Source organism: Gallinula chloropus (genome assembly GCF_964237585.1).
Source record: "Gallinula chloropus genome assembly, chromosome: 20".
Taxonomy (NCBI): Eukaryota; Metazoa; Chordata; class Aves; order Gruiformes; family Rallidae; genus Gallinula; species Gallinula chloropus.
The window spans coordinates 7,183,133-7,209,667 of NC_140105.1; the positions used below are offsets into that span (position 1 = coordinate 7,183,133).

The 26,535-nt window shown below is 36.6% G+C and overlaps 1 protein-coding gene across 1 annotated transcript in view; it reads left to right on the plus strand.

Moving 5' to 3' along the window:
• The window catches only part of CEP112 (centrosomal protein 112), a gene marked incomplete at both ends in the record, with an annotated part of 154,418 nt that overhangs the window by 21,820 nt on the left and 106,063 nt on the right, over window positions 1-26,535 (plus strand). Inside the window, 9 exons of the mRNA XM_084273526.1 lie at window positions 9,182-9,268; window positions 11,138-11,237; window positions 11,534-11,652; window positions 13,328-13,471; window positions 16,188-16,342; window positions 16,653-16,782; window positions 17,713-17,805; window positions 18,658-18,717; window positions 21,792-21,871. Of these exons, the coding sequence (XP_084129652.1) occupies window positions 9,182-9,268; window positions 11,138-11,237; window positions 11,534-11,652; window positions 13,328-13,471; window positions 16,188-16,342; window positions 16,653-16,782; window positions 17,713-17,805; window positions 18,658-18,717; window positions 21,792-21,871 (968 nt within the window). The remainder of the gene's footprint in view (window positions 1-9,181; window positions 9,269-11,137; window positions 11,238-11,533; window positions 11,653-13,327; window positions 13,472-16,187; window positions 16,343-16,652; window positions 16,783-17,712; window positions 17,806-18,657; window positions 18,718-21,791; window positions 21,872-26,535) is intronic.

Sequence of the window (26,535 nt, forward strand, 5' to 3'; positions counted from 1 at the left end):
GTGTTTCCAGGGTTTTTGTTGACTTTATCACTGTGCTCCTGTCGCTTTTCTGTTTAGATTTTTGGAAATCTGGTGTTAAAGTCTTTGGACACTGGAGCATGTGTGACTTTCCATCCTCTTGTGTAGTAAAGCAGTCCTTCAGAAGCTGTTATCTTTCCTTCAGTCAGCTGGAGTGGTGGGTAGTGCAGTGCGACTGGGGGAGGAGTAGTTCTGGGGAAGGAGTAGTTCTGGGGAAGGCAATAGGTGAATTGTCAAGAGGATATAGAATTCCCACAGGATAATTTTCACCAGTTTGTCGTGTGGAATGAGGACTGAGGAAGAGGGAGAACATGCCCAGGGAAAAGGAAAGATGAGCTGGGCAGCAAAAGATAACCTAGAGTGTAGAGAGTGGGGAAAAGACATCTTTTTCCTCTAAAAATGCATTTTCATGGATTGAGGACCAGAAGTAAGATGAAAAGGAAGAGGGGTTTTTATGTATTCACAAATTCTATCTTTAAGATGCAGCCTTTTTTAAAAGGCTATTTAGAACCTTTGTAATCTTTATGGTTTTCTCCCTTTTTTTTGTGGATGAGCACTCCCATTTGTTGCACAACACAGATTTTCTTTATAAAGATCATCAAGCCATGTCTATAGCTTTACTGCACCAAACATGCTGGGGTCTACTGATACATTTATGTCAAGATAAAATCAGCTTGCTGCAGTGTTCAATAATTAAGTCTTGGTTTGACTAGAAGTGTTCTGAATGTAAGGTGTCGAAAGCAGCAGATTTACTCTGCCTCTCACTTATCCAAGCGTTTGACTTGCAAAGGCATCTGTAGCTGGGCCCAAAATGTGAACCTTACAATAACTGGAGCTTCATGTCTTGGAATTGGTTTTGCTTCTTCTGATCTCTCTGTTCTTTCTTACACTTCTCTTCCTGTACTGTTCCCCTTCTTTTGTTGAACTGTTCATCCAGAACTGTCCAAGTCGTTGTTCTGCTCATAAACTTCTCACTGTTTTCCATGGGTTAAGAAAGTTAAGCTTTTAAAGTCTGGTGAATATTCTTGTTAAGATGGAGGAATGCACGTTGAATTCTGTTGACTCAAGTGTAGCCTGTAAGAAAGGGCAAGAAAATGCACTAAGGCAGATGTGACAGTATCACTGCTTTCATCTTGATTTTCACTCTTCCATAACTTTTCCTTGTGACAGCTTGTTGCTGGAAATATTGGCTTATTCCTCTCAAAAGATACCACAAGCAGGATGTGTTGTGACTTTGAATAGTCTCTGGCTCATCTGAATTTTCTCCTTTCTCCACAAACCTGATGTCTCCTTTGAATGCCGTGTCTGACTTATATTGAGAATTCAGTTGTGAACTGATTCTTACCCCCCAGTTATCGTTGGGAAGAGTAATCTGTTAGTTCACGTTTACAGACACAGCAATCTTGCCTTCTGTTAACATGTTTCCTGGCTGATTAATGTCTGTTCCCAAAACACATGTGAGTTGTCCATTGTCTTCCGTGTGAGTAAATGGCATCCTGTCTTGCTTTGATAACTCTGCAGAATGTAATGTAATAAACCCCAAACCTTATTTTATCACTAGACTGGTGAGAGACATACACTGCATGTCAGGATGAGATGTGTTTCCATAAACTGACTTGTGATTTATAATTCCTGTTACTAATTGGTCTGGTCACGGAGATATATGTGTACATGTAGAGTTATTTATTTTTTTTGCAATAGTTTGTGAACTATGTCTTTAATTATTGCACATATGTGCTGGAGACACTGAGAAAGATCAAAGAGGTAGGTTAGCAATTCAAACTAGTGCTTTAACCAGTAGAATGTCCAGATGGTTGCCAAGCAGCTGGGAATTAATCTTTTGCTGCATGATTAATCTCTACCTCAAAGTGGGTCTCTTCCCCCCCCTCCTTATTTTTTAAATGAAAGTTTGATTTTTTTACATGCATAGATCCTGGTCTTTAAAGGAGAAAAGACAGAGTAGAAAAAGTAAGTACTGTAAGCTGTTCTTGCTACAAGTTGCAATTGTGAAATAAAGGTAGGAGTAGTTTTAATAACATTTCTAGGAGATCCTGAACTGAGTGTAAAAAGTTCAGTAGCTGCTGAAATACAGCTTATTAAAAATAAGGAATAACACAGGGCAGGGGGAAATAAGAGGTATTGACTCCGGGTATACAGGCTCATTTACTTCACTGTGCTTGGCACTACACAGAATTGTAGTATGTTTTCAAGTAGTATCTACTTCTTTATTCCAATTTGACTAACTCCCTTTGAAATCAGGAGTTCAGAAGGTTCAACTGCCTTCAGTTTTCAGTGCTGGCAACTGAAGATCCAGTCACGTTTTTGAGCTGTCTTATGAAATCGAGTCTATTAAGTTGTTGCCATGTATAACCATTTGCAATTTCTAAACATGTTTTGAACTGTTTTTGGTACTTACTGATGTCAGAGTCTCTACCACTAGTAGCAGACGTATTTCTTGTGTATGGAAGTGGGACACTTGCCACTGCAAATAAAGCTGTTAAGCAATACGATGTGCTGTGGTGCTAATATGCATGTTATGTTTATTAGCTATGTAAACCATCCTTTAGAGTAAAAATACTATTTGAAGTGATTATAGTTGTTGGGATATAAAGCAGTATGATTTTTCTCCCTATTCCCACCACCCCCAACTTGGAAATCTATGAAAAATACATTGTTCTCTCTTGAAAGAGACCAATGGCATTTACATATGAATAAGAACAATTGTCCATTCAATTATTTTTCTGTATACAGCAAAAGTGTATTAATGTTCAGTGTCTTTTAAAAAGTCAGGCTTTTCTTGATGGGGAAAGCTGATGTGATATAGGAGAAAGCCGTTCATTTTCAGTGGCCATAAAAACGGGGTGATGTCCTATTAATTTTCTTACTTAAGTGAATATCTAGTGTCTCTTCAAAGAGTACCCTGCAAAAATATTTTAACTGGAAGTAGCAGTTGTAGTGTTTTTAAAGAGTAAAGATACGAAGAACATGAGATATGTGGAGAGAAGTATAAATGTTTGTTAGGTCAAATAATATAGTCCAGATCATAAACATAGACTTTTGTGGAGGAACCTTTGGATCTGGGCAAAATGCCATGTTTATAAAGGGTCTTTTTACATTCTAATTTCTGGCTTGCATGTTTTGCTTGTTTGGTACTATTTTCTTCCAGTGTGTCTCTGGTTTGTCCAGAATGTAAGCTCTTTGAAATGGAGACTTTACAATACCTTTATTTCATCTTATGCATTGCAGTGGATAAAAATATTGATCATGCTAAATGCAGAATTTGGAGCAGTTAATGTATTTGCTGTTTCAAAATACAGTTATAATTTTTGTTTGTTTCCTTGGAAAATTTCCGTGTCTCCCTAGGAGAATGAGCACAGTCATCAAGACAAAAAGCCCAGTGTTGATGTGAACCCCAGATGGAAAACCTGCTTTTATTGTGTGTGGTGTTCTAATGGGGAAATTATTATTTATGACTTCCTTTAAATTATAGGATTTGTTCTCAAAGTCTGATAGAGCCTCAGAAATTTCAATCAAGTAAAACCCCTCTCAGGATGTTTTGGGGAAATGGCTGCATCTGAAACAGTGAGAAACAGTGACCCTTGGTACTTAATCTCCTTTGCATATTATACAAGTTCTTAATGTGAAAGGCTCAAAATAGTTCTGTCTCACTGTATAGAAACCCATTTATCAAGGGGACCAAGCTGGTGCTCATGGAGATGCAGCAGGTACCGCTTCTGTACCTGGAACTTCTCTTGAACCTTGAGCTGTGAAGAAAAGCAAACTTCTCAACAGTGCATCAGGGAGTCTCCTCTCTTAATGTACTCTGCCAGGTTTAACTGTGAAGCTTTTCCCACTCTTGTTTGTCATGAGAAGGAAACACAACCACCACTTTGATCAGTGTGTGAAAGACGTGTGTTCCTGGTTGCATCTTACACCTTCTTACCCCTCCTGCTTTCATTTCGTGGCATAATGCATTTCTCTCTTCAGTTAAAAACACTTGAAGAGCAAATATTGATCCTCAAAATTCTTTTAGCAAGTGGGTCGAAGCTGCTCGTTAAATGTAAGATGAGATATTAAGATGCCTGTAACCGACACACTAGTCAGGAGAGAGAACTTGGTGCAAGGGAGTTGGAAATGTGCCCTATTTTCTCCACATACTGTAAACTCAGTATAAATTTTTTAGTTGGTCAGTTTTGAAGATGGAAGATTAGGTCGAATATGATTAAATTCTCTATTTAATGTAGAAATTTATATTCAGATAAATTGGTATAAAGTATGATTTTTTTTCCTGATTTTTATTCAAAAGATATTTAGCTGGTGTTATTCTACATCTTCAATTGTCCTAAATGTTAAAAGCATTAATGTACCACAAAACTAATCTTGACATTTTTGAGGGTATAAGATACAGAAATAACACAATGCAAAAAGATGGCTTGTTAATTGTGATGCGAGATACACTATTGCAGATTACTTTTGTCTGATGTCTGCATGTCTTTATTTATAAATATAACCTGCCATGGCCTGCCCTATAGTTAAAAACACTGTATAAATTATCAGTATTTATTGTTTTAACCCTGGATGCAGAAATGGAGTAAACACAATTCAGTAGAAAGTTCTAGTTGCTTGTTGTTTGTTTTTTTTTTAAAGAAACCTTTTTCTTCTGTGAAAATATCAAAGCTTTGTGTTGTGCACTGATTTCTTTTAGCAGCTGCATAACACCAAGACAAATAAGTTTTGTTGTATATTGTAAGATATACAAGTCATTGTTCTACATTGTGAAGTTCTTACTTTGAAGTCGTCATTTATTGTTTACATCCTTCTCCCCCTTGCTCGCTTCCTCCCTCCCTCCCCCATAGATTCATAGTCTGTGGGGGAAAAAAAAAATCTGGCAAGCAAACAAGTACTGTTTTGTCAAATATTAAAAAAAAATTAAATAAATAATCCCTCTGATGGATGTTGAACCGTCGAGCTGTCCCCTCTGGCCTAAGGGTGGTCCCTGTAGTGGAGACAAGTGAACGGTGGTCAGGAGTTCAAAGCTCTCTGAATATTGTTCGTCTGCTTCTTGATTTACTTTTAAATCAGGCATTTAAATATGTCTACAAATTCTTGTCAGTGGTGACAAGCCGAATGTTTGTCTTCTGTCATGAAAAACAGAGGTACTGCCTTATTTTTGCCACAGATTTATGGCAGTGGCAGATAAGACTCTGGGGCTTGAGGTTTGACAGGTATTTAAATTTTCCTAGCACCTAACCTGTGTGCAGGTAACTATTTGCTGGTGTTAGTGCTGGGGTTTTTTTTAAACTAGAAAGAAAGTGTGACTAGGCACATAAAAGCACTTCTGTTGATATCACCCTCCATGGCTTTAAATAACAGGGACAGCACAGATGTTTGACATCAGTAATGTTTACATGGCCTTAGGGTTTAATTGCCTCATACTCTTTGTAAGGAGGATAAACAATGACAGAAATCCAAAGGAATGATGTGCAGGCAACAGCCATGGCTGCATTTCATACATAGTTGCAAACATCTCTGCTATAGCTAAAGATCAGCTGTTTTTTTTCTCTGAATAGTAGCATGCCATAAATTTCATGTTCTCTGCTGCCTCTTCTCTGGTACTAAAAGGTATTAAAACTGATAAGCATGAGTGCAGTTAATTGCTTCTAACAAGGTGAATGACTTTTCTAAGTTGTATTTATCAATTTTCTCTAACACTTGTCAAAGGCTTTGCTCCTGTTGTAGGTTATTTTGTTTCTCAATATGTGTTTAATAAGGAAAGTAAAACAGTGAGGTGCAAAGGGCGCTTTATAGAAGAGTAGCACATCAACTTGCAAAGGAACGTTCCACAGGAAATTGAGACTAACTCAGCAAATGAGGTTTGACATTTGGTAACTACAGACTCAGTTTGGTATGGTTTTAATTTGAAAGATACTCCTTTATTGAAATTAGTATTTAATAACATGGTTAAACTTTGAAATCAAGGGGAAGAAATCTCACTCCCAGTTGTGAAGCGATGAGCCCATTTGATTCAACCCCAGCCTTAATGAGATCACTTTTACAATGTGTTTATATGACTCAATTTTTTTATCTCCATATGCAGTGAGATTGGAAATCTGCCTTTCACAAAGGGAGGGTCAAAAGGCAGATTTATAAATTAAACCAGTACTCCAAGCTTTAGTGTTGGACACTGTTGTCCTCTTGCCTTCTGGCTTTCCCACTCATTTACAACAGAAGAAATTCAAAATGTAGGATTTTAAAATCAATATATCTCTATCTGTTACATGTTCAAATTAACAGTTTCAGAAGTTGTGATGAAGATACATCTATGTCTTGGAACTATGGACTGTTATAAGATTTAAATGTTGGAGAATTTTGATTTTCTGTTTCACTAGTTACTCATTACAAATACAGCTTGCTTCTTAAGACTGGCTGAAAACTCCATGTGCACATCAGCTCTTGAATTTCAGACACTGGAATATGGGGCTCCTCACACTTGTTTGTGTAGGAGGTCCTGAAGTGACAAAGTTCTGTAAATTGGGATGAAGCAGACAGGGCAGGAAAATATCTGGGGAGCTGAAACATAGAATTTTAAGTTGATAGAAGTCAGGGACCTTGTGTGCTTTTGAAGGTATCAGCCCCTTAGCCCTCAAGTGAGTTGTTGGTGTTTGGGATATTTCAAGTAAGAGGTTATTGGTTTGTTTCAGTGTTCAGAGAGAAATTAGTCTATCCTGTTACTGCAGTGCTCGTTAAGAGTGGACTTCTGAATCTTGGACACGTTTTTCACATTTGTTTGACAAGGTCTCTTAAGGTGACGCTGTCAATCCTTTTTGGAAAGTAGTCCCAAAATCTCTGAAATTTAAGGGAGGTCTCTTCTACTGGAAGTAGCACAATGTATTAATGACCTAAAATTGATGAGAACTACTCCAAGTGCAAGAGGTTTAAGTGGAAGATTAATGGCAAGAAGTGGGAGCCAACTTCAAGTACAGGGATTTCTGTTGTCAACCTGTGGGAGAACAGCCACGTGGCTGAGAACAATCACCATCACTTGAAAATGTATGTCCAGATTTAATATGAGACAAATTTTAGAGTGTGATTTATTTGTATGTTCTTTCAACCTACAGACTAATGCAGTGTAGACCAGATCTCAGCTGATGCAAACCACCAAGGATTAATTTACATCAGCCGAGACATTCTCACTTTATTAATGAGTTTTAAATGTAATGTGTTTGTGCAGATTTAATAGCCATGTGAGTGCAATAGCTATACATCAGTAATTCATAAGCTTTTAATGTAATTCAAGTAGTTTGGAGTCTCTTTCATGTTTAGTTTCTAGTATTTGTGTTTTTACAAGACCTTCATATTTATTTATGCAATGTTCACAACCTGTCTATCTGGAAATGGATTACTGTGCTCTTCCTTTTAAATCAACTCTTATTTACCACCTGGTACTAAGATTTTCTTCTCTAATGTCACTTTGTTGGAGGGGTAGATGCATATATTTCTTTTCATATATACATATGCGTTTATTTCATGAATAGAACATGCATCTTTATTGTGATGCTTATTTTCGGATGATAAAAGAGGTGGCTGGCAGCTGAGAGTGCTATCTATTTTCTTTGGATTAATTGTCAATCTAACTTCCCCCCCCCTGTTAATTTGCATAAGACCATGTACATATTTAGCCATGGGAGATAGGTAGCCTCTTTATATTTGGTGTAATAAGCAGGCCTGTACTTAGGATATCAGTGGGTATAAGGTCTGGAAATCAAAAGAATTTGCTGCTTCTTGCTGCTTCTTCTTTCTTTCAGTTGTTGAGGAGACTTCTGTATTTACTGTGCAGCAATTTGTATTTTTGAGTTGACTTGGGTTTTTGTAGCTTAAGTTTTCTATTCACAACAATGTAGTGATGTTTTCAAGTCTTAGTAAAAGATATATATAATGCAAAGTAACTGTATGAAAGAAATTAATAATTTACACTGTGTTTATTGTCTGTATATGTTAGTGATTCAAGCATAAATCTTTATGTACTTTTGATAAGTCAAAGGAATTAAAATAAAGGCAGAACGAATAATGCCTGTTGGCTCCTTTAGAGTTTGCAAGTTGGGGTTAGAAGTCAGGTTCTTAGTTGATCTAACCAAACTTTGAGAACTGAAAAGAGCCAGGTGGTGATGGAAGCCCAGTGTCTGACTCCAGCCTCAGCACCATGGGCTCTTAGAACGTCTGGTTACAGATCACTTGAAGATCTGGTGTTGGTACTCACCCTCCAGTGGAGAGGAATCATTGGGATTTGTCACTCTGGAGAACCTTGTCTGTCTCCTTTGCTTTCTCAAGAGTAGAAATGATTAAATGTGGAATTGGAACAGTCTGAACCTGGACTCGAGGTGTCACTATTGGATTTTTTTTTTTTTTTGAAACCTGTGAGAAATGCAAAATACCTGTCACATTGACAGAGTCCTGAAGACAGGAGCCATGGCACAGGATAACTAAGCAAGAGGTTTAAAAGCACTTCAGAGATGAAAACTCTAAGAAGTGTTATTGTGTTGGAGGGGTTTGAGTACACTACTTGGAAGAAACAAGCAGGAGCAGGAAATGCACTTTAGCAATCAAATTCAGCAGTAGTATCCTTAATCCTGTTATAAGTAACCTCTAAAAGGAAACGTGTTGGTAATATGAAATCTATGAATAATGGAAAACAAACAAAAACAAACATGCATCTGGGCTAAAGGACATTCTTTGTATAAATGTAACACCTGCCTGAAGAATAAAAGCAGCATTACCATATTTGGTATATTAACAGAAACATGAAAAGTTTCATTCTCAAGTGTTTATTTAAATAAAAGGTGAAATCTTTTTCCGGGCAGTGGCAGTTGGTTTTATTGCCTACTAAAACATCTTACAAATTCATTTTCTAAATAAATATTTCAGGTTGAGATCTTTTGTAACATTTTTAGCAAATATGTATGAAAATAATGAGAAACAGAATGTAGATTTTTCATAGCAATTATTTGTTTGTGACTTCCAATTGCCTTCTCAAAGTCATGATCTTTAAGATCCCTTCCAACCCAGGCCATTCAACGATGAATCATTTTAAAGCTTTGCAAAGGTCATTAGTGTAATTTATTCCTTATCCTAATTGTCATATATCTGTTCTACTTTCCTTTTAAAGCTGGATGTGAAAATAAAAATAGCAGAAGGTAAATTTCATGAAGAAAACCTGAAGTTACAGCAGAAGCATGCTACTGATGTTCAAAAGGTAAGATATTTTTTATTCTTTTCCAGTATATAAAATAAAAAATAGAATCTGATTGCAATAAATAATCTTCACAATTGGTGTTAATGCTCCTTTGAGGTAAGATTGTAGGTAACAGCTTGTATAAGTTGATAGGAATGTGGATTATTCTATAGTAAGAAACTTAGGAAGGGGAGGGCACTTGCAGAAAGCAGATGAAGTGATTTGTTTGTTTGAACATGACAACCTATTTTACCAGCCTAACAGCTTCTATGGATTCATATACTGATGAAATCATCAACTCATGATTTTTTTTTCTTTTAGAGCGAAAGAGCTTGTATTACAGAAAAATGGGAATAAAAGGGCTTGAAAGAATTAATTTTTATGGTTGAAATGAAAAAAATACCAGTAGAAAAACTTGCAAGTGTATCCCACGTGTTCCTGCTAATGCAGCAATGGTGCTTGGTCTCATGTCTCCGTTTTGACACCATCTCAAAGCCCAGGCTGGCCAATAAACAGTTCGTTAGTGATGTTATTGCATTGTTAAAGCTATATGTGGCTTTTAATTCTCCACAGCAATAAAATGACACCAGATACACTTCTTTCGGGTTAAGTTGGATTTGTCTTTATTGTGTTTCATAACACCACTTTTGGGAAGATTACAAAAAGGCTATCAAAGACCATACAGTTACTTTTAATACCTTATTTTAAACATGTGGGGTCAAATTCTGCAAGGTCCTAAGTGCCTTCTGAAACACTCTGATCCCGGGAACGTGGTGGGAGTTAACAGCTCAGCGATGGGATCGTGATGACTTACGCTACTGTAAGCTTTGCATTACCCAGTACCTCTGTTTTGTTTCTTAAGATTGAGTCACAGTCTTGGAGGAAGCTAGTTGACACAACAGTGTGACACATCAAAGCCTCCTGAAAGGATGTTAATATTTGGTCAGGTGCATATTTGGCTCATCTGTTCCCAAAGTCCATGAGCATGACTAGCTGGCAAAACTGAGAGTCTAAAGGAAACAGCTTTGTGAGAATAAGAAATAGTTTAAATGCTTTCTCATCCCTTGAGTTGTCATCCTTTTCTAACTGATGTTAGAATTCTTTCTTTTGAAGTTGTTTAATAATGTTGGATATTTTAGAAGAGGTTAAATAGTGTCGTGTTTAATCTTTAAAGACACAAAACATTTAATGCAGATGGAGTAATATTGTTTTAAGATGAAAGCTTCTGTTTGATGAGAGATTTGGGGCACTGTTTGGAAATTTCTGTGACTTTAATGTTTATCTTAAACACCAAGTTTAAATTAAAATACTATCTCAAAGTGGGCAAATATTTGAGCGTTTTTCCTCCAAAATCAGTGTACAGAAGTGTGACTGTAGTTACACCTCATGGACGTGCTCTGTTCCAACCCATCCCTCCTTGGGATATGTGCAGAGAGTTGCAATCGGTGAAGTACAAAAGAGCATGATGAAGCTCACCAATGACTTAAGTATTTCTTAAACCTGCTGAGAATTTTAGATGCTTTTAAATAGTGTTAGGCAACATAAATATGAAATGGGGGAAAAAAATCCTTTGTATTTGTGGTGAAACTTCCAAACTCAATAAAAGCAATGTTGGATGTACCTGAGTTTAAATGAAAACAAGATACCCCAAACCCATGAAACTCCTGTTTAAGCTGCCATCTACCTTTAATCTATATTATCAGTCCTTTGCTTGTGACTTGGCAGTCTTAGCTGTGAAGATGACTTAGCTTTAATCACTTCATTCTGCACGATCTAAGTGCTTTTTGAAGGCAAGCTGCTTCAACAGAGATCAGGGTACACTTTTGTGCACTGGCTGTGTAGTTTGGGGGTTTTTGACTTTTGTTAAAGTGTTGTGAATTTTCCCTACAGATTTTGGATAGGAAGAATGATGAAATAGAGGTATTGAAGTCCTTCTACAAAAACAAACAGAATGAAGCTGAGGAGACAATCAGAAAACTGGAGAAAAAAGGTGATTTTTACCAACAATTATTGTTTTCTATGTAATGGCATTGTACTGCACCTTTCTTGTGGCTATGAGCTTTCGTGTTCCTTCTAGGTGCAGAAGTCCCTCACCTCTTCATTTGCAGGTCTTGACCTATTTTTTGTGAGACTAAGAAGCTCAAGCATTAGGTATTTTTAAGAGCCAGAAAACATCATAAAGCCAGGTCAATTGGAAAACTGATGTAATGTGATCGCATCTATTCTCAGCGCTAAAAAATCCCAAGGTATCTCTTGAATGGTTGTTTTTTTTCCCTTTTTTAACAGTTCAGACCCTTATTCGTGAGTCACAAGTCATCAGAGAGGCAAAAGAGAAGCAGATTGTGGAGTTGAAGAAGATGTGTGAGCAAAGCAATGATTCTTTGAACAATGAATGGGAGAAAAGGGTAATGAGTAATATTTGCTCTCTTTGGAAGACCTTGGAGCGTTTATCTGGGATAAAACATTTTGTCACTTACAATAACAGAAGGAACATGTTACTTTTAGTGATATTTTCTTCTGCTGATTTCAATTTTTTCTGGAGCAATCTTGCAAGAGTCTTTGCTGGTGTGTGCACACCCACCCCCCCAGCTGGTCCCTCTGTTCCCGGGGTTCACCTGCCCCTCTCGGCAAGTCTCTGGGTGTAGGAGGGAAGTGTTTATTTCTGGTTGACCTGACATGGAATTTTAATCTCAGTAAACCTGCTGCTACCTGCTGCCACAGTGATTCCTTTCAACTATTATTTTTGCATTGGGTCATGAATTCTTCAATGGGTTTTTATTTATTGTTGGGCTCAAGACAGCAGCAAAGCTGAGAGAAAAGGAGTTTATTGCGAGGCAGCTTCACCTTTGCCCAGATTATTGTCAGTATGTGTCTTGCTTACCCCTCTCAGGAGAGGGAGGGTCAAAAAAAGGGCAAACCCACCTCCTTTCCTAGATGAAGTATGCTGTTTAACTTTTTTTTTCCCTGCAGTCCAGCATCTGGAAGTGATGTTGGTTTTAATTCTTGTCTTGTAAGAGATAAATCATAAATCTTGTCCTTTGTTCTTAAGACCTTGAGGCTTCAGTGTTAGCTGAGGGTTTTTTTTAAGGAAACATTATTTTCAGTCTGATGTCATCCCACTTTCTGCAGTTACCTAACAAGTGCTGTCCTACAGTAACTATCATCAGTGATGCCAGTATGCAAATAAGGCAGCAAATTAAAATGCTAATATCATCTATGAAATTATAGAGGTGAAATCAGAGCAAATATTTTATGGAAAATTGTGCATAGGTGGTAGAATGGTGAAAATCTGATAAATAATGGTCCAGATTTGCAGACATCTCCATAATTTTGCTATTCTGTATGTTGGAGAGAAAAATCTGTGTTTATACAAATTAATCTGATTTTAGCAGTGTGTTTTCAATGCTGCTTTTATTTCGTATTCCACAGCTTTCTCCTTCAACCATGGAAGGATTTGTTAGAAACTTGAGAAATACACAATAGTCATTACATGACAATAGACCAGACAAGTTTTGTATCCTAACTTTATATATCATCCTTCTGTAACTGCTGTAGAGGTAGAAAATTCAGATTTGAAGCTGCTTAACTAGGGAAAGAGAGGCCACTGGTGTTTAGAATACAACTCAAGGGCTTGTAATGACACAAATAATCCTTTTATTAGACAAGTAGGTGGTTAAGGCTCTCCAGCTTCTTCCAAATTGAGAGGCAGATAATTATCAGGAGAGAATATTAGTGTTTCTCTAGTAGAAATTCATTAATTTTGTGTAACCATCATTGGCGTTCAGTTTAAAAATGTAAACAAATAGAATAGCAGAGAATAGAAGAAAATATATTTGTCTCCTAGCACCCTGTTATGGATAAGTTATGTCCTCTATATATTTCTAAATTACTTCTACTTCAGAATTACCATTTTATAGCTTACCAGAGCTGTTCAGGGAGGCAATGATCTAGCTTTGTTATAGAGGACAGAAATGGGGCTTGTGCTTGTTAGGTATTCTATTTATATGCTATAATAATGTCACGCTTATAACTTCTAGGTTTACATGCCATTTAATATTTGCTAATGATTCTGTGATGCAGCTCCACAATGCAGTGGCTGACATGGAGAAGGAGAAGTTCACTATCTGGAAGAAGCGCACAGAAGATACCCAGAAACTGCTTGAGGACACCAGTGCTCGTCTGGGCAAAATGGAGGAGGATTATTTGGAACAGATAAAGTCAACTGTAAGTGTTCTGTAAATGCATTGTGACAGCAAGTGTCTCCTGCAGTATTCAGATTTCATGTATTTGTGCAAAAGTGTATGTAAAGCTTGTTGAGCTGAGAAATACATTTGGTGGTGCAATGCAGCTGTCCTGTCTTGGGAGACAATAGTGTCCCAGCAGCCACTCAAGCCAGGGATCCTTTCCCCCTACATAAAATTCATCAAAGCACAGCCCTGCAGTGGATGTTAGGCAGATACATGTTTGCTTTGTAGCATTTCACACGGGCTTTCATTCAGGTTAGAAGAACTTTTGTCTCTGTGGGTTTGTAGGCTGGAAAAAAAGGCTTTATCTAGCACATCTATTTCCATAGATACAAATGACTTGTTACTTGCCCACTTACTCTTCAAAAGATCGAGTGCTTCTGTTAGAGTAAAGGTCAAACAAAAAGAATTTTTAAAAGTAATTACTGTATTGTTCTAATGTATTACATTTCTCATTAGAAACATGGAAGCAAGTGTAATCTGGATTTTATACCCACTATATAAATGATGTAAAAAAAGCGAAAAATTTAATAGGTATCCTCAAGAAAAAACACCCTCTATTTTTTATCGGGATGAGGTATGGAAAAAGATTTGAATGAGTGTAAAGACAATGTCAAACAAAATTTATTCCTCTATTAATGAATGTTGAATTTAAAAATTAGCATTCAGATCATGTCATAGGTAACAGTAAATACAGAGAAAAATGGACACAGTCTGTCAGCAAGATTGAATTTAAGAACCATCAAAACTAGACAGATCTTGCTGAGCAGCTTCTGATTTAATAATTAAACAAGGTAGAGTTCAAGGCAGGGCTTAAGATGAAAGACTAGACTGTCACTGGAAATTAGTTTTCTTTTTTCCTCTCTCTTTCTTTCTCTCTCCTGATTTTCGGGGGTGTTTTTGTAGGTATTTCACAGTTCCCTTGTTCAGAGTTTCACATTGTCAGGAATGCCACTGCTGTTAGCCAGTGAAATTGGCTGAACAATGTAACTAATACCATCAAACCACGTAGTAGGGTTTGGGCATTGAACAAGTATTGACTTCCTAAGGGGTGGGGGAAAGGAAGGAATTAGGATATTTGATGATATGTTAAGTGCAGATCTCTTGGGGGTGTGATGGTGGTGATGGTCTTATAAAAAAATATCCACCCCTCCATCGGTGGGGCTGACTTTGTGTTGATGGACAAGTCTTTTGTGCCTTGTTCATGAAACACTTTAAGCCAGTTGAGAAGATTCAGGTGATCAGTGTGAGGTTCATGTGTCAGCCCAAGCTCATGTCACAGCTCTGTGAGAGTTGGGTGTTGACCTGACATAGCAGATGTTTGAGTTTTTTATTTTACTTTAGCAAAGGGTGAAAATACTGTTCCACTTCCTTCATCTTCAGACCTTTGTTAATACAAAAATAACTATGATACCTACATCCTGGGAAGACAGCTGTGTCTTATTTTTTGACGCCAGCCTCCTGAGGAGTTCTTCTCTCATTTCCTTGCATATTAACATAAATTTAGAGAAGAATGGGAAGCAGTTAGAGTAGTCTCATGCTGCCTGCCTGCTCTCATTCAGCTCACTTTTTAAACTGTTTATATTAAGAGTTGAAGTTGTTGGAAAAAGATAGAACTTTTGATAGATACTTCTAAGTTTTTTGAAAAGAAGACACTAGTTAAGCAAATTATATGGAGAAGTGGATTAGGGAAAAGTATACCAGCAGGGACTTGAAGAATGCACACTCAGTCCTAAGATGGGTTGGCTGTATTCCTGTGCACAACACTTCCCTGTGCACCTCCACCTTCCAGTAATAAAATGGAGATGATATACTTACCTTACAAGATGATTGGTGAATTAGTATTTGTTAATTGATTTAAAAGATAACTGGATAGCATTCACACCATTAATGTAGTGTAAGTTTTATAATCGCTCCTCTTGCATCCCCCAAATCTCTCGCAGATATCGCTGTAGCTTTTTGTTTACATCCTTGGATGTGGTTTTGCCAAAGTGTGCACATAAAAGGCATTTGTTCAAAATCTATAATTCTTTCAGATTATTTTATTCTAGAAATTTCATCTATCTCATATATAATTTTTATATGGGATTTTTTATGTCAACATATGGTCATAAAAATGCTTGGGAGGATATTTCAGCATAAGTAAACTACAGAGTTCACTGGATGCAATCAGTATGTTTTCTAGCTGGCTTTTATAGCTGCTCCTCAGCATCATGATCACTAAAATCTGTTTATATATATATTAAAATTACATATATATACATAAAAAGGTTTTTTTCCCAAAATACTCTTTCCCACATAAGTATGTATCACTAGTGATAACATCTTTGTTCTTAGTGGAAGATCTGAAGATGCTGTATGTATACTATCATCCATTACATATTTCATAGAAATATCTGTCTTCTGCTTTGAGATTTGTAGTTTTAGAAATCAGTTGCATACATTGTTTTTTGTAGGGGGCAGGAGATGTTACTTTGGGTGTGGGGGAGTGTATTAGACATCTGTATTTTAAAGATTTATTTATTTATTTTTATACACAGCATAGAATTTACTGTCATGATTGATGACAGCTTTGCTTTTGTAACTCTTGTGTCTCTGGACCACCAAAGAACCTTGTTGCTCTAGGCTACTGAATAACAACAGGGGTATACCCTAATTTATTCTCCTGTTTTCTCAACAATGACCTATTCTTTTAGAACCAGACAGTCAAAAAACTGGAGGCTCGTGTCCAGCAGTTGACAGTTGAAGCTGAAAATAGTAATTTACAGTGTCAGAAATTATCTCAAGACAAGACTGATGCAGAACAGCGTTACCAGGCGCAGTGCTCTGAACTTCAGGAACTGAAAGCAAGGTAATTCAGTAGTGGTTGCTGGTTTTAAGGTTGAAGAATACAGGATTTCCAAAAGCAAACATTATTCATTTCATTTTGAGAAACCAGTGAATGGTAATTTGCTTTAGAAAGTTGTCATGAAAATGTGTTACTTTATGTAAAACCCCAATGACCATCAAAACAGTACGTTATCTTCTCTTAGCATTTCACTCTGTTACTGTGAGCACACGGGACAGGCAGACTTTTGCACACTCTGTAGAGCTGATACTGAGCAGGTAAGATGCCAAAATATGAAAGCAATTTCCATATTCTGTCTGCTTGCTGCTTGTAGGCTCAGCTCACTTCAGAAAGACAAGGACTGTCTTATACAGGAATATGAAGAGAACGTTCTGCAACTACAAAGTAAATACAATGTCGATATAAATTTTATAAAGCAGGAACATGCTCTCTCTGCAGCTAAGGTATGCTTCCATGTTGTTTATTTTTAAGTGATCTCAATGTAAATGTAGTGCCTGTGAGTAAATCCAAGGAGCTGTTCAGGTTCCTAGTTATGCATGTGCAGAACTTTAAAACGGTGATTTTAATTTTTCTTTCCCAAACCTGAAAAATGATAGGCAGTTGATTGATAATTCTGGTGTGTGTATGTGTTCTTACAGGTGGTATTTCCATAGCTGATTCAGATAAGGTACAATTAATAAGCTGATTTTCTTTGTGATTCTGTAAAAATTCTGGATATCAGAGGACCTCAGCATGCTTAAAAACATGATGTCTTCATAAGGCCCCTCAGTGAGGGAAAATACTTTTCCAGAAATAAAGTGTCTTGCAGGGCTCTTTACTATGGGACATTTTAATAAATATTTACATGTTTAAGAAACTATTTTTAAACCCTACAAGCCTACATTCCACCCAAAATGTACTAAGTCTGGTTTGCTTCTAGGAAAAAAACTATCCAGTTGATATCTACCAATATGCATTGGTACATAGCATATATTTAATAGAGTTTTAAAGTTAAATAGTTGTAGGAAAGGCTCATGTTTTAAATACCATCCTGAGAGCAATAGGACAAACGGGGTCTTTACATTTCTTTATTGGAATTCTGGGAGCTTTGATGCTTTACTCTGTGTAATTTACAAGGTATTTTTCTTTCAATTGTTAGTGCCAAGGTGTTTTATTATTATTAGTTATTATTTTGGGGTTTTGTTTACATTTCTAAGTTCACCAGACTGACCTACCCCAAGTTGTGAACTCATACAAGCATTTTTCCCCAAACTGATATTTTTTTCCAATTTCCAGGAATCTTTGAGAACTACATTTAAAAACACTAAGGATGGATTTGCAGAGCTAACGAGGAGCACAACACATAAATTCCCTTTTCTGTTAAATCCCCACAGGCAGCCAATGAGATTGAAGAATTACAGCGCAGTGTGTCTCTATTAAAACAACAGTTACAGGATTCAGAAGATCAAAGACAGCAACAGCTGAGGGTGAGCCCTGCACTCCTTACCCCAGAATGACCAGGGATTTTTACTTTTCTAGTGATTTGAATGTTCAGATAGCCCATACAAAGTGCACTTACATATAACTTATATGTCGGGAGCTATTTTATTCATAGATATATATGAAGTGTCACCTTATGCTTAAAGGTTGATTTAAAAAGTCTGATTAAAAGAGATTGCTTTATGGGAAAGAGCAGAATTCTCACAGCAACTTTTTGACTGGTGTAATTAACGTGTTAAAACAAAATACATGCGAACCAGTGGACTATAGAGAAGCACATCAAAGAATTATGAGTGTCTTCATTTTCCCTAAACTATAAACATTTTGAAGTAAGTTTCAAAATTGTTTTTATTTTTGTTGCTATTGAACAGTTTACTTAGATGTTTGTCTTTCTATAGGCATCTAAATTAATCCTTCTATCTCAGGATAATGAGTTCCACATCTGTATCATGTATCAATCCTGCTTGAGTTTTGGCATCTACTTTCCCTCCGATGTCTTTCATTTCACAGTTGATGTAGTACAGAATGGCATTTTAATGGCTTGGGAGAACAAGTTGCTGTTTCTCTTTAGAAAACCTGAATCCTGACTTTCAAAATAGTTTTGTTATTTGTGGATATTTTTGCTATTGGTTGAATCTTTTTCTATGATGGTAAAGAATTTTTTAGTGATGATATAAAGTGGGTTTAAAATTTTTATGGACTGTCCTATATAATAGCAAGAGTGTGTGTGTGTGTGTGTGTGTGTGTGTTTGTGTGTGTGTGCCTGCTTTTAATGGCTGCTTTGAAATGGGGAAAAAAAGTGATTTGTTTATTCAGGATACACATCTCTTCCTATGCAGGATCAAGAACACAAACTTCAGCAGGACAAACTTCACTTGAAGAATGTGTATGAAAACCAGGTAATGCTTCAGGAACATAGACCATCTTATGCATATGTCCAATTTTGTTGTATACAGAAGCTAAAGGTTTAAGTTCTTAAATCCCTAAAAAACTAAACTTTGGCATCCAAGCATTTTGATGTGGAAAAATAATTGGACAAATTCAAGGAAGATTTTAAGTACAGCTGTTTAAGTACAGAGGTTTTGCCTGTTATTCCAGGAACCTGTTGCCAATGATGGAGGCTCAGAGAGCGTTACCAAAGAAGTGTCATCATAAGCCTGTGCTGTTTGTATACATCTCTTTTGCTGGCATCTGATGTTACATGCTGTTAGAGGAAAGATGATGAGCTTAACTGGACTTAGCCTAGTCTGTTGGCAGTGTTTGTATGTTCTTCCATACTTCTTTTTTCCAATATATCTTTCTTCCTTACTTTCCAGTGATTTGGGTGTGTTCTCTATGTATTGTCAACGTTCATTTCACATCAGAAACTTAAATTACAAACTGTAATTATCATCAAAAGCACTTCATCTTAAAGCACTTTGCAAATAGTGTCTACTCTTTTTGACTCTAAACATCAATAGGTTTCAAATTAAACTTCAATTTTAGTGACATTATATGTTCAACTCCTGGCAGTGTTTAGTAAGAGGGTGCCTCAGATGCCTGTTTAATTGAAAGGATGTGTTATTCAAACATGTCATTTCCCAATGTGGCAAATTTATAGCACAAAAGAATGAATTATGATCGTAGCTGCTTGTCACTTGGTAATGGCATTTGCAATACGAGCTGTAGTGAGCTTTTGGTTTGAGTTGCTACCTTCTTCTGACTTGGATCCAAAAAATATTTGAATTCAAAATAAGTTTTGGTCTAATCCTGGCATACATTTGTCTTTTTAGACAAGCCATGGTTCTTAGGGAAGTTGGCCTCAAGAAGAACCTCAGATTGGAGTAGTTATTTCAGGTCAAAATAAAAATATATCAGCATAATTTGGGTGTCTTCTACCTACTGAAGGATAGTGGACATTGATTTATTGCAATATATATATATATATAAGTAATGTTTCAGGCACCAAGTCCAAGTGCCATCAAATGGCTCACATCTACATTTTTAAACTGTGTGGTTCTGGGCAATAGGGGGGATACATCCACATTACCTCCCTGCCTGTCTTGTGTGAGGTATGAGCATCATCTGGGAGAATGCTCCTTAGCAGGGGCTCAGAGCATGCCAGCCATCACTCCGTACTTGTAAGCACAGGTTTGAGGATGTAACTGTGCATTGGTAAACAAGAAAGTAGATCCTTCATTTTTAAAAGATAACTTTACAGCAGTTTGCCTACTAATAATTGTTGATGTAATATGTTTTCAAAATCAGTCTTTGAGAAAGGAGGCGAGAAAAATACATATGAACAATTTCTGGATAAGAATCCATAAAACAGCATAGATCAGCCCAGAAAATACTAAACCAAGCTTGTTTTCAAATAAAGGAATCACGAAGTCTGGTGCAATCTGTTCACTTAAGAACCTACCCATTATCTAATAATCTTTATTAGTCTATGGTGACTATTGCCTGCTAGGATATTTAAACATCAAACAAATAATAGGTAGTAACCCTAAATGTCACTGGTTGATTAAATGTGCTTATCTGCTGAATCAGGAACCAGTTAGGCTAAATGGTTTTACAAGCAAAGGAAACACCTGCTTTTTATAAATAATCTCCCCCTTGTTTTCCAAACATTCAGCTAAGTGTAAGAACAGTGAGGGATTATTCCTGAGAGCCCTTCTCTGGCCAGCTGTTAAATATATATATAATCTTACCAGGTTTGGCAATACCTTCTTTACTGTCTGAGAGTGACCCATGGGTTTGAAGGCTCTTTCAAATAAAGAGTTCAGACTTATATGCAGTAAACACCTACCCAGAACTGTGCACAGCAGAGAACCTCGGCATTTGTTTTTTCATTGAACTATATGCTTGTGCTTCTGACTGCACACTCATTAAAACACATTATGCTTTATTGTAGTGACTTAATAACATGTAACACTGCAAATGATTCTGGGTTTCCTTTATTCATCCAATAAAGAAAAACGTGCTTAGAAGAAAACCATGCTTAGTACCTCAGGTCACCTCATTGCTGCTTGAGCAGAGCAGGCTCTTGTATTTGATCTGCCCTTGGCAGAAGATATTATGAAAACCCATGTTTTGCACTGTGCCTGGTTTGCCAGGTTTAGAAGCTGCTTTTCCTCTTCATCCTAAAGTACCAGAGAAAAGAAAGTACCTTCATAAAAATATCTATTTCTGGTTAGTGAATTTAGGGAGTGGGGATTTTATTTCAGTTTTGTATTGTTTTATCAAGAGAGAAGCAAGTTCTCAGATTGCTGTGAAATATTGCCTGCCTGGTCTTCAAAGTTGCCATATTCATTCTGCATTGGTTAAGTACGAAAAGGAAATAAATACTAAAATAGTATTTCAAATTTAAACGGTAACAAAGGTAATCTGAGGGAAATTGCAGCCATTTAGATGAGAATTAAAGGGCCTCAAATTTTTTGTAACTCTGTATCTTTAGGATATTTACATAAGAAACAAGCACACCCTTTAAAGTACATATATAGATAATTCCAGGTGTAAATGCAGCACGTGTGTGTTGTTCTAAGGTAATGCTATTTACTCTCATTGTGTTTGGTGGTTTTTTTCCTGTGAGAATAGTTAAGTAATAGTTCACTTTGAGTATTCACATTTTGGTAAGTAGGAACTCTGCAGTGTACAGAACATGTGCCATTATTTTAGGCAGATTTTGATAGGCTTTCCTGTGTTTATCTTATGAAAGTCTAGTACCTTTTATTTTATTACTGATATTTCTTTATTCTAGAAAATAATGTTCATTTTGAAAAGAAAAATACCTCTTAGCTATATGCTTATAGTTCATCTCTATGTTAAACCTTATTTTTGTGTTTTATGTAATTTGAGAAAAATAGATGTATGGTTGTCTACATCAGTGCAAAAGAAATATGCCAAATAAGTTGTCTTTAAGGTAATGTTAGTGCTTTTTTAAATCATGTTTTATTTTAGCTAATGTTTGGTATTTTTTTCCTTCAAACGGCAGCTTCATGGCATCTGGAATGATCTTGATAAAGAAAGAGGGGATGCCCAAAAGAAAATTAGCAAACTGGAAGAGACTTTGAAGTAAGTGAATATGGAATTATTGTTACACCATCCCCCATTTTTAATCAAATTTAATATATCACCTTACGCTTTGGCTCACCTGACAGCCTTCCTATCATTGCCTGGGTTGTCTTCCCATTGTAAAGCTGCATCTTCAGGGTTCTAGTCAGCCATAAAAGTGAAAGTAGTAAACCAAGAACCAAGGCACCCAAATTTGTTGACTTTCAAGTGGTAGGAGTCAAACAGTATTAAAGTGAGTGATGTCAGCTCGTCTTGTTCTGTCAAATAAGTGAAATCAGCTTCAATTCAGAATGGTTACATAGTAGATGGATAATTAAGAATACTTGCTTGCAACTGTTTTAGAGGAAGAGATAATTTTGAATGGTATATTTATGTATTTTATATTTTAACTTGATTTAGCATATAATATTTGTGATTTTTTTTAATATACATAAATTGCAACTTTAATGTGGATTTTTCCTCTTTGATGGCACTTTCTGTGTAAATACTTACTTTGCACATATGGGTTAGGCTCAGAGAAGTGGCTACAGCAAGCAGAAGACACTTCACATTAATTAACTTGGAATGACTTTTCTGCTGACCTTGTACATTAAAAAACTAATCAGGATGCAACAAGCTTGATGTTTTCTGAGCAGAGGAGTGGTTTACACACAGCAGATGCACACATGACAAGATCGACTCTTGTTGTGCCGCTGCCATTTTTTATTATGTAAAATATTATTTCCATATGTTTATCCAGTTAAAACTCAAAGCTATGGAAATGATTTATGGGGAAAACAGATTATTCTGAAGGGAACCAGAAGTTATTTGCTAAAAATGCTCGGTTAAATGTTCCAATGTATCTTATCTAGGCTGATAGAGGCATTGTGAAGATACTTTTATTGAATGAAAGTCACAGGGCTGAAGTCTGTATCCCTTTATTTCTGTAATCTCTTCAGTATCTTAAATCACTGTAGAGTAATAAAAGCTCTAGCTTTTTATCTTTGAATTCTTTACACTGCCTATTATTTATAATTTTAGGGAGATTGAATGTTTATCAACTAAACTTAATCTTTTAGCGTTTTAATATCTGATTCATTGATAATGTAGTTGCATTAATTATCTTCCACATCTTTCAAATAACATGTTAACTTGCTCTTATTATAATCAAGTAAGTCTGTCTCTAAAGCCCACTGTCTGCTCAGAATTTAATCCCGTGTGGCTGCTCTCATTGCAGAGTAAACCTGGAGGTGCTCTGCTTCAGGCAGGTATTTTAAAGGGGATTGGGGTGCTGTGGAGTTTGAACTAACTTTTAATTAAAATCACTGTGCTGGGAAGCTCTTGTGAGTAGCTGAGGAGATCCTCATTTCTCTCAGGTATTCCCCAGCTGTAATTGAGCTTAGGTTGAACATTTGGGTTACAGGAGGGAATTGAAAGACTGAAATGTCAGGAACCTGGTTTACCAGGGGATACTTGAAGGTCCATAAAGTTGAGATGATGTTGGCAGAGGTCAGTCCCAACCTTGTGCTTTGTGTGAGTGGGTCCTGTGGCCAAAACTGAGGATGAATCAACCTCTGGGGTGGAAGAGCCCCAGAGACCGCATGGCATAAAGTATTTCCCCTACAGCAAGAGATTAAAACTTTCCAAAGTGGGAAAGCTGACATAAACCACTCCCACTTATCTTGTACAGCACTTCATGTCCTATGGCAGACACTCTTTTTCAGTTGTACTTATTTTATTTATTGATTCAGGGTGCTGAAAATAATGTAGTGACTTCTGATATTAGAATATATATCTCTCCTCTGATTTAAGATGGAAAATGTTTTAATAGTTTACACTTTAATATTATTATTTTGGTTGTTTTATAGCAGTGATTTGGGGTTAATTTTAAGATTAGTAATGGAATTAGTAATGCTAGTAAGTAATTATATTGTGATTGAATCAACACAAATTAGCTTTCATCCTTGTTTTTGTCTGGATGAAGACAGAAGTTGGCAGAATCATCAGTGTGGATTTATGCTCCTAAAGATAAAAAGCATTGTATTTACAGAACTATAGTGCCCTGTCCAAGCCCAGCACATATTTTACTGGCTGGTTCTTTCAGATTTCAACTCCAGTGTGGAGTCTCCGTGCTTGGCACCTGTACCTTTCTGGCCACAGATGTGTCAGGGGGGCGTGTGGCTGTTAAGAACAGACTCACCTGCCCAGAATAGAGGAACTGGGGATTTTTCAAGACTGACTTGGGGAAACAAAGCCAGTAATTTAGTACCAGTGTTTCTGGGCAATACTGAGATTTTACATGTATGTGCTTATATAGAACAAATGCCACAGTAATACGTAACAAGCAGTAATACTGTTGTGCCAGAAATGGATGTTTTGCTTATGGGTTTTTTCCATTATTGAAAAAATTAGTCCTTTTAACAATCTCTTGCTATTAAAATGAATTCATAAGATCTAGCATCTTCTGTAAAAATGCTTTATTTTGCCTTATTTCTCTGACTATTTGTGGAGTTAAGTAAGTACAAGCGAAGGCAGACCCAGCAAACCTTTAGAAAACAACCTTCTCTTCCTTGAGATGGGTGAAAATACAGTTCATCATTGTCGATAGGAATGATGCCTTGTGGAACTGGAGCTCAGACCCCAGTAGGTGCATCGGTGATTTCTCATAAACTACTTTGATCTGAATGCACTTTGATTCTGAAATGGCCACAGAATTGTGCCTTGCAGTTAGTCAGCTGCACATACATAGAAAAGGAAGTGGCAGGCTTTTTAGTGGTTTTATTATTGTTGTTATTGTTGGGATTTTTCCAGTAGTGTGACAGCAAACAGCGATATTCCAGTTTCAAACATACCCACACAGATGCACAGTGAAAATAATTTGAGTTACTGTGTGGAATAGTAAAGTCCACATTTCCAGAAGTATCTTTTGCTTCAAAAAAATAGAATTACCAGAGTGTTCGTGCTGGGGAGGGGTTTATATAGTTTATGGAAAGTGTTTTTTCTTTTTCTGATGTTTATGGTAGAAATATCTGTCAAAACCAAATGTTTTGTGCAAGAATTGCTCTAAAGCCATGGCTATTAGTGGGGACTTGTAGATATAAATTCTGTATTTCGTTTAGCAGTGCATGTCATAGGCATTGCCTAATAGTAAAAGTCACTGTAAGAAGTGCTCCAAGGGTTTTTCTAGCATGTCATTTAAACTGCATTTATATAATAACAAAGTATTCTTAAAAGCTTCTGTGTAATTACTTGGGGGGAAAGGTTGTTTCTCTAATCCCTTTAGTTTGGTTGCATAAAAATCTGTCATGAGAGCGGGTTACAAATAGGCTAAATTTCTGTGGTTCTTATCTCTTTTATTTTAAGTAGAGGAATAAGAAATAAATAAGTGTAGTTATAGTACAATTTGTCACACTACAGACCAAGCTGAATACAACAGAAAACAACCAAACAAAAAACCTGTACCCATTTGTTGCTGAAGAAATTATATAGAAGAGAAAGTAAAGGTCTTGCTGACTTCATGTTCTCCAGAGTGGCTCTCAGCATCACCTGGTGTGTCTTGCTCTGTGAAATTTGGACATCTATTTGTTAAAAATGTTTACTTTGTCTCTGCTAATATTTTAATATCTGCTTCTTTCATAATTTTAATTTACTAGGCTGTAGGGAAATGTTTCTCTTTGTATTGAAGAATCAAAATGTAGAAGTCTAGAGGCTTGTAGCCGTTCAGGGAAACTGAAGCAAGCGTGTCCTTGATGTGGTCTGAAAACAGAACTAGGGCTTGTATGTTAAAGGATACATTTTGGTGATCATTGAAGCAATGCTACTTACCTGATGTGCATTTGAGTCACGTTCCCAGCAGTTGTGTTGCAGGTGGATGATTCTTTGGTAGGAAAGACCTACCAATACGATAGAAATGATCAGATGAGCCTGTAGGGTTTATCACTTAGCAATAATTTTTTCAAGTTTAAAAGGTTTCTGTGATTGAGTTCCTTCAGCTGGGACCCACTTGGCACCTTTTCTGGCTAGGAAGGGTTGTGCTGTGTCTATAAGCAGCAGTTTTTAGTAACTCTGCATAACTACTAAACAAAAGTTGAATCTAACTTGTTTTCAGTAAAAGATGCAAACGTTCTGAGCTTTTAATGCCTTACTTTAAGGTGGTGATATTAAATTATGTATCTTTGCAAGAAAAAGTGCAATAAATACTGACCGCTGCTGATTTTAGCCCTCCAAATGAAGGTAAGCCTTCTGACTATAGAATACTTTGAAAGCATACTGATGGTTCTGGGTTTTTTTTTTAAATAATACATTTTTAGTGTTTCTTCTGGTTCCAAAATAGCGTTGTAAACTACAGGCAACCATCTTCATAATCACGGTGAGCACTTGAGAAATCATTATAGTAGTAATTTCATGAAACACCACTGAGAGTGCATGTTTGATAAGGACCTTGGAGGTAAGTACATACTGCATTCCCAATTTAAATATTCAGCATTTCCTGTTCGCGTGGTCGTCATAGCAATGATCCCAAAGGCAGTAGCACAGCTCTGTGCCAGGCGCTATGCGCGGGTAGCAGAAGTGCCTGTACTTTAAGGCTGGCCTCATTTAGTTGCTGATAAACAGAGAAACTTAGAACGTTGTTACTTAAATCAGAGATTTAAAAATCTCTTTTATGAGTCCAAGAAAGAGCAGAA